This window comes from Penaeus chinensis, chromosome 39, assembly GCF_019202785.1.
Source record: "Penaeus chinensis breed Huanghai No. 1 chromosome 39, ASM1920278v2, whole genome shotgun sequence".
NCBI classification, from domain to species: Eukaryota; Metazoa; Arthropoda; class Malacostraca; order Decapoda; family Penaeidae; genus Penaeus; species Penaeus chinensis.
Window position 1 is genome coordinate 16,782,218 of NC_061857.1, and position 8,924 is coordinate 16,791,141.

At 50.9% G+C, this 8,924-nt stretch overlaps 1 protein-coding gene across 1 annotated transcript; it reads right to left on the reverse strand.

Annotated features, from left to right (window-relative positions):
* Positions 1-1,022: 1,022 nt before the first annotated feature.
* On the reverse strand, positions 1,023-8,174 carry LOC125046479 (uncharacterized PE-PGRS family protein PE_PGRS54-like). Its single transcript, XM_047644259.1, has 4 exons — positions 8,163-8,174; positions 7,565-8,057; positions 4,421-6,793; positions 1,023-4,285 (listed from the first exon to the last, which is right to left on the reverse strand). Exons 1-4 carry the CDS (start codon positions 8,172-8,174, stop codon positions 1,185-1,187), a joined length of 5,979 nt encoding a protein of 1,992 aa, XP_047500215.1. The 3' UTR covers positions 1,023-1,184.
* Between the last annotated feature and the right edge of the window lie 750 nt (positions 8,175-8,924).

Consider the following 8,924-nt stretch of genomic DNA (forward strand, 5'->3'; position numbering starts at 1 on the left):
ATTGTTTACATGCACGATCCGCTTAAACATGTTAAACTATAAGAATATAATCAACCTGGCAGTTTAACAGAAAGTATCTGTTAAAATATTTAGATTGTAACACAGTAACCAATATTGCCAGATCAAGATCATACATTTCAACAAATTAAAAATCCGCTATCTTGGCTCGTTACAACTCGTTTGTCACGAGTTATGTAAGAAATAACGTATAAATACATATTTCTAAAGCTGGTAAGAACTTGGCCTGGAGCGAACTGTAACATTGGATTTAAAAGGGTCGTTTAACAGCGCAAACGTTGTTGGCCACAAGGCGGGTCTCCTTTATGGAGCTACAAATAAACACAGACATTGCGTGCGTGAACAATGCGTGTGCATGCTTCATACCTAGCAATATATAAAGGAGGCGGGATCCAGGCATGAGACGAAGTCATAAAATACAGAATGCGACGAAGACGTGAGTGGAGAAAGCGCGAGGAGCAAAATGGCTCATTCCACACGCGATCCGTCACGGTCCACCGGAGCAGAAGCAAAATATGCAGTTTTCACTACGAAATCGATGGCTCGAAGTGGTCCTTTCCGTGATCAGCTGTTTTCAAGTTACACCTGTCTCCAACTCTGGTTTCACTAACAATGATGCTTTTCCATACTCATCAAAGAGGCAGGGCGAAAAAAATACATAGACACAGACACACACACACACACACACACACACACACACACACACACACACACACACACACACACATACACACACATATATATTGTGTGTATAAATATATGTATTTATATGATGTATGTATGTATGTATAATTATATATATGTATATATGTATATATATGTATATATGTTTATATATGTATATATACATACACGCAAATATATATATATATATATATATATATATATATATATACAGACTGATAGATGAAAAGGCAGATAAATAGATGGATAGATAAATATGCATACATAGATATACGTGTACACCTTGTGTGCGTGAAGAGGAAATGAAAAGCCTTTTTCTTTATTTGTAGTAAAATGAAATATTTTATTTGTTATATGATATCAACAATATATATTGGCATATATGATACGCTCATAAATTACAATAACAAGTATTAACGTTACAGCGATTTGTCATTTGTTTCGTCCCCATAAGGCCCTGGCGCCCTGTTCCAGCCGTGGGCCTAGCACTCATCGCTGGACTCCGCCGCCGAAGAGGCCAGCCCGCCCGGGGCGTCCTCTTCGCTCGAGGCCCCGGAGGACACCAGGCCCGCCCTCGCCCCGCCGGCCCTGCCAGGCCCGACTCCACCCGGAGAGGCACCACTTCCACCATATCCGCCACTGCTTCCACCTGCTCCACCTACGAATCCGACAAATCCACCACTACTTTCTTCACTTGATCCAACGCCTTCGCTACTTTCGGAAGATCCGCCATTACTATCACTGCTTCCACCTTCTCCACCTAATCTACCACTACTTATTCCACTTGATCCACCATACATATCAACGCCTCCACCACTTCCACCTCCTCCACCAAAACCACCACTGCTGCCTCCACCTGCTCCAGTGGAAGAACCGCCATATCCACCGCTGCTTCCGCCTACTCCACCTAAGGATCCACCGAATCCACCACTGCTGCCTCCACTTGATCCAGTGGAAGAACCGCCATATCCACTACTACTTTCACCTGCTCCACCTAAGGATCCACCGAATCCACCACTGCTGCCTCTACTTGATCCAGTGGAAGAACCGCCATATCCACCACTGCTTCCACCTGCTCCACCGAATCCACCACTGCTGCCTCCACCTGATCCAGTGGAAGAACCACCATATCCACTACTACTTCCACCTGCTCCACCTAAGGATCCACCGAATCCACCACTGCTGCCTCCACTTGATCCAGTGGAAGAACCACCATATCCACCGCTGCTTCCACCTGTTCCACCGAATCCACCACTGCTGCCTTCACCTGATCCAGTGGAAGAACCGCCATATCCACCACTGCTTCCACCTGCTCCACCGAATTCAACACTGCTGCCTCCACCTGATCCAGTGAAAGAACCACCATATCCACTACTACTTCCACCTGCTCCACCTAAGGATCCACCGAATCCACCACTGCTGCCTCCACCTGATCCCGTGGATGAACCACCATATCCACTACTACTTCCACCTGCTCCACCTAAGGATCCACCGAATCCACCACTGCTGCCTCCACCTGATCCAGTGGAAGAACCACCATATCCATCACTGCTTCCACCTGCTCCACCGAATCCACCACTGCTGCCTCCACCTGATCTAGTGGAAGAACCGCCATAACCACCACTGCTTCCACCTGCTCCACCGAATCCACCACTACTGCCTCCACCTGATCCAGTGGAAGAACCACCATATCCACCACTGCTTCCACCTGCTCCACCGAATCCACCACTACTGCCTCCACCTGATCCAGTGGAAGAACCGCCATATCCACCACTACTTCCACCTGCTCCACCGAATCCACCACTGATTCCACCTGCTCCACCTAAACCAGTGCTGCCTCCACTTGATCCACCATACATATCAACGCCTCCACCACTTCCACCTGCTCCACCAAATCCACCACTGCTGCCTCCATCTGATCCAGAGGAAGAACCGCCATATCCACCACTGCTTCCACCTGCTCCACCGAATCCAACACTGCTGCCTCCACCTGATCCAGTGGAAGAACCACCATATCCACTACTACTTCCACCTGCTCCACCGAATCCACCACTGCTGCCTCCACCTGATCCCGTGGAAGAACCACCATATCCACTACTACTTCCACCTGCTCCACCTAAGGATCCACCGAATCCACTACTGCTGCCTCCACCTGATCCAGTGGAAGAACCGCCATAACCACCACTGCTTCCACCTGCTCCACCGAATCCACCACTACTGCTTCCACCTGCTCCACCGAATCCACCACTGCTTCCACCTGCTCCACCTAAACCAGTGCTGCCTCCACTTGATCCACCATACATATCAACGCCACCACCACTTCCACCTGCTCCACCAAATCCACCACTGCTGCCTCCATCTGATCCAGAGGAAGAACCGCCATATCCATCGCTGCTTCCACCTGCTCCACCGAATCCACCGAATCCACCACTGCTGCCTCCACCTGATCCAGTGGAAGAACCGCCATATCCACCACTGCTTCCACCTGCTCCACCTAATCCACTGCTGCCTCCACTTGATCCACCATACATATAAACACCTCCACCACTTCCACCTGCTCCACCTAATCCACTGCTGCCTCCACTTGATCCTGAGGAAGAATCGCCATATCCACCGCTGCTTCCACCTGCTCCACCTAATCCACTACTGCTTCCACCTGCTCCACCATACATATCAACGCCACCACTTCCACCTGCTCCACCTAATCCACCACTGCTGCCTCCACTTGCTACGGTGGAAGAACCGCCATATCCACCGCTGCTTCCACCTGTTCCACCTAATCCAACACTGCTGCCTCCACTTGATCCACCATACATATCAACGCCTCCACCACTTCCACTTGCTCCACCGAATCCACTGCTGCCTCCACTTGATCCAGCGGAAGAACCGCCATATCCACCACTGCTTCCACCTGCTCCACCGAATCCACCACTGCTCCCTCCACCTGATCCAGTGGAAGAACCGCCATATCCACCACTGCTTCCACCTGCTCCACCTAATCCACTGCTGCCTCCACTTGATCCTGAGGAAGAACCGCCATATCCACCACTGCTTCCACCTGCTCCACCATACATATCAACGCCACCACTTCCACCTGCTCCACCGAATCCACTGCTGCCTCCACTTGATCCAATGGAAGAACCGCCAAATCCACTGCTGCTTTCACCTGTTCCACCTAAAGATCCACCGAATCCACTGCTGCCTCCACCTGCTCCAGTGGAAGAACCGCCATATCCACTACTACTTCCACCTGCTCCACCTAAGGATCCACCTAATCCACCACTGCTGCCTACACCTAATCCAGTGGAAGAACCGCCATATCCACCGCTGCTTCCACCTGTTCCACCTAAAGATCCACCGAATCCACTGCTGCCTTCACCTGCTCCACCATACATATCAACGCCTGCACCACTTCCACCTGCTCCACCGAATACACCACTGCTTCCACCTGCTCCAACGAATCCACCACTGCTTCCACCTGCTCCACTGCTGCCTCCACCTAATCCAGTGGAAGAACCGCCATATCCACCGCTGCTTCCAACTGTTCCACCTAAAGATCCACCGAATCCACTGCTGCCTCCACCTGCTCCAACGAATCCACCACTGCTTCCACCTGCTCCACTGCTGCCTCCACCTAATCCAGTGGAAGAACCGCCATATCCACCGCTGCTTCCAACTGTTCCACCTAAAGATCCACCGAATCCACTGCTGCCTCCACCTGATCCGGAGGAAGAACCGCCATATCCACCGCTGCTTCCACCTGCTCCACCGAATCCACCACTGCTTCCACCTGCTCCACTGCTGGCTCCACTTGATCCTGTGGAAGAACCGCCATATCCACCGCTGCTTCCATCTGCTCCACCTAATCCACCACTGCTGCCTCCACCTGATCCAGTGGAAGAACCGCCATATCCACCGCTGCTTCCATCTGCTCCACCTAATCCACCACTGCTGCCTCCACCTGATCCAAAGGAAGAATCGCCATATCCACCGCTGCTTCCACCTGCTCCACTTAATCCACTGCTGCCTCCACCTGATCCAGTGGAAGAACCGCCATATCCCCCGCTGCTTCCACCTGTTCCACCTAATCCGCCACTGCTGCCTCCACTTGATCCAGTGGAAGAACCACCATATCCATCGCTGCTTCCACTTGCTCCACCTAATCCACCACTGCTGCCTCCACTTGATCCAGAGGAAGAACCACCATATCCACTGCTTCCACCTGCTCCATTGCTGCCTCCACCATATCTACCGCTGCTTCCACCTGCTCCAGTGGAAGAACCGCCATATCCACTGCTGCTTCCACCTGCTCCACCTAAGGATCCACCTAATCCACCGCTGCTGCCTACACCTAATCCAGTGGAAGAACCGCCATATCCACCGCTGCTTCCACCTGTTCCACCTAAAGATCCACCGAATCCACTGCTGCCTTCACCTCCTGATCCACCATACATATCAACTCCTCCACCACTTCCACCTGCTCCACCAAATCCAACACTGCTGCCTCCATCTGATCCAGAGGAAGAACCGCCATATCCACCGCTGCTTCCACCTGCTCCACCGAATCCACCAAATCCACCACTGCTGCCTCCACTTGATCCGGAGGAAGAACCGCCATATCCACTACTACTTCCACCTGCTCCAACGAATCCACTGCTGCTTCCACCTGATCCAGTGGAAGAACCGCCATATCCACCGCTGCTTCCACCAGCTCCACCTAATCCACCACTGCTGCCTTCACTTGACCCACCATACATATCAACGCCACCACCTGCTCCACCGAATCCACTGAATCCACTGCTGCCTCCACTTGATCCGGAGGAAGAACCGCCATATCCACCGCTGCTTCCACTTGCTCCACCTGCTCCACCGAATCCACCACTGCTGCTTCCACCTGATCCAGTGGAAGAACCGCCATATCCACCGCTGCTTCCACCTGATCCACCGAATCCACCACTACTGCCTCCACTTGATCCAGAGGAAGAACCGCCATATCCACTACTGCTTCCAACTGCTCCACCTGTTCCACCGATTCTACCACTGCTGCCTCCACTTGAGCCAGTGGAAGAACCGCCATATCCACCGCTGCTTCCACCTGCTCCACCTGTTCCACCGATTCCACCACTGCTGCCTCCACCTGATCCAGTAGAAGAACCGCCATATCCACCGCTGCTTCCACCTGCTCCACCGAATCCAACACTGCTGCTTCCACTTGATCCAGTGGAAGAACCGCCATATCCACCGCTGCTTCCACCGAATCCACCACTGCTGCTTCCACTTGATCCAGTGGATGAACCGCCATTTCCACCGCTGCTTCCACCTGCTCCAACGAATCCACCACTGCTGCTTCCACTTGATCCCGTGGAAGAACCGCCATATCCACCGCTGCTTCCACCTGCTCCACCGAATCCACCGAATCCACCAATGTTGCCTCCACTTGATCCAGAGGAAGAACCGCCATATCCACCGCTGCTTCCACCTTCTCCACCGACTCCACCACTGCTGCCTCCACTTGATCCAGAGGAAGAACCACCATATCCACCGCTGCTTCCACCTGCTCCACCGACTCCACCACTGCTGCCTCCACTTGATCCAGAGGAAGAACCACCATATCCACCGCTGCTTCCACCTGCTCCACCGACTCCACCACTGCTGCCTCCACTTAATCCAGAGGAAGAACCACCATATCCACTGCTGCTTCCACCTGCTCCTCCGAATCCACCACTGCTGCCTCCACTTGATCCAGAGGAAGAACCACCATATCCACTGCTGCTTCCACCGGCTCCACCGACTCCACCACTGCTGCCTCCACTTGATCCAGAGGAAGAACCACCATATCCACCGCTGCTTCCACCTGCTCCACCGACTCCACCACTGCTGCCTCCACTTGATCCAGAGGAAGAACCACCATATCCACCGCTGCTTCCACCTGCTCCACCTGCTCCACCGAATCCACCACTGCTGCTTCCACTTGATCCAGTGGAAGAACCGCCATATCCACCACTGCTTCCACCTGCTCCACCTGCTCCACCGAATCCACCACTGCTGCCTCCACTTGATCCAGAGGAAGAACCGCCATATCCACCACTGCTTCCACCTGCTCCACCTGCTCCACCGAATCCACCACTGCTGCCTCCACTTGATCCAGAGGAAGAACCGCCATATCCACCACTGCTTCCACCTGCTCCACCTGCTCCACCGAATCCACCACTGCTGCCTCCACTTGATCCAGAGGAAGAACCGCCATATCCACCACTGCTTCCACCTGCTCCACCTGCTCCACCGAATCCACCACTGCTGCCTCCACTTGATCCAGAGGAAGAACCGCCATATCCACCACTGCTTCCACCTGCTCCACCTGCTCCACCGAATCCACCACTGCTGCCTCCACTTGATCCAGAGGAAGAACCGCCATATCCACCACTGCTTCCACCTGCTCCACCTGCTCCACCGAATCCACCACTGCTGCCTCCACTTGATCCAGAGGAAGAACCGCCATATCCACCACTGCTTCCACCTGCTCCACCTGCTCCACCGAATCCACCACTGCTGCCTCCACTTGATCCAGAGGAAGAACCGCCATATCCACCACTGCTTCCACCTGCTCCACCTGCTCCACCGAATCCACCACTGCTGCCTCCACTTGATCCAGAGGAAGAACCGCCATATCCACCACTGCTTCCACCTGCTCCACCTGCTCCACCGAATCCACCACTGCTGCCTCCACTTGATCCAGAGGAAGAACCGCCATATCCACCACTGCTTCCACCTGCTCCACCTGCTCCACCGAATCCACCACTGCTGCCTCCACTTGATCCAGAGGAAGAACCGCCATATCCACCACTGCTTCCACCTGCTCCACCTGCTCCACCGAATCCACCACTGCTGCCTCCACTTGATCCTGAGGAAGAACCGCTCCCACCTGCTCCACCTAAGGATCCACCCAGGCCTCCCCCGGCCAGCGAGGAGCCATATCCACCACTGCTCCCACTGAGGGAGGGGCTGAAGACGCCAGCGCTTCCGCCGACGCCGAAGGAACCGACGAAGCCGCCGGCGCTGCCCCCGCGCGCGCTTCCGACTCCGCTGCCTGCTTTGGCGGAGCCGAACTGAACGAAGGAAATGGCACTGGGAGAGCCGGTGGAGGGCACGCCGTGGCTCGCTGCGCCGCGTCCTACGCCCGACGCCCCTCCGGAGAGGCTCAGGCTCCTGCTCCCGGCGTAGGCTCTGCTGGCGCCGCCGCCCACCGCGAAACCTCCTGGCGCGCCTCCCGAGGTTCCAGCCCGTATCCTGCTGCCGTAGGTGGCGAGGCTCGACGCGACCAGGGCGAGGAGGGCCACTCCATGAAGGACTCGACCCTGAGGAGGAAAGGGGTCAGCTGTTGCGAGGTCTCATCAAGGCCACCAAGGTCTCTGCTGATGCTGCTTAAGCATCATTGTTATCGTCATTGTTAACATTGTCACTGGCTTTTTCATCCTCAGTGTTATTATTGTTTTTATTACGATTATTAGTATTATTATTGTTATAATTATCATTATTATCACTATTATTATTATTATTATTGTCATTATTATTGTTAGGATTATAATAATAATAATTATTGCTATCATTATTATCATTATTATTTTCATCATTTGTTTTATCATTATTGTTCTCATCATTATCATCATCATATTCTAATTAAGATAAATATCTTTGTTATAATCATTGTTATTAGCATTATTATCACTATCATTGTTATTATTATTATTATGATTTTATTTTTTTATAATTATCATTAATATTATTATCATCATTATTATCATTATCATCATTATCATCATCATTCTCATCATCGTCATGCTCATCATTATCATTATCATTATTACTATTAGAGCTGTTATCATCATCATCATTAGTAATAGCAGTAGTATTCTAATTACTATTAATAGTATTATTGTTATTATTATATTATTATTATTAGTGTTATTATTATATTATTATTATCATCATTATTATTATTATTAAGAGTATTATTGTTGTTGTTATTATTTTTGTTATTATTATTATTATTATTATTGATATCATTATGATTACTATCATTTTCATTGTTATCATCCTTATTATCATTATTATCATTACTATTATTATTATTATTAATATTATTATTATTACTATTATCATTACTATTATCATTATTTTTTTTTCATTATCATTATTATTATCATTATTATTATAAGTATTAT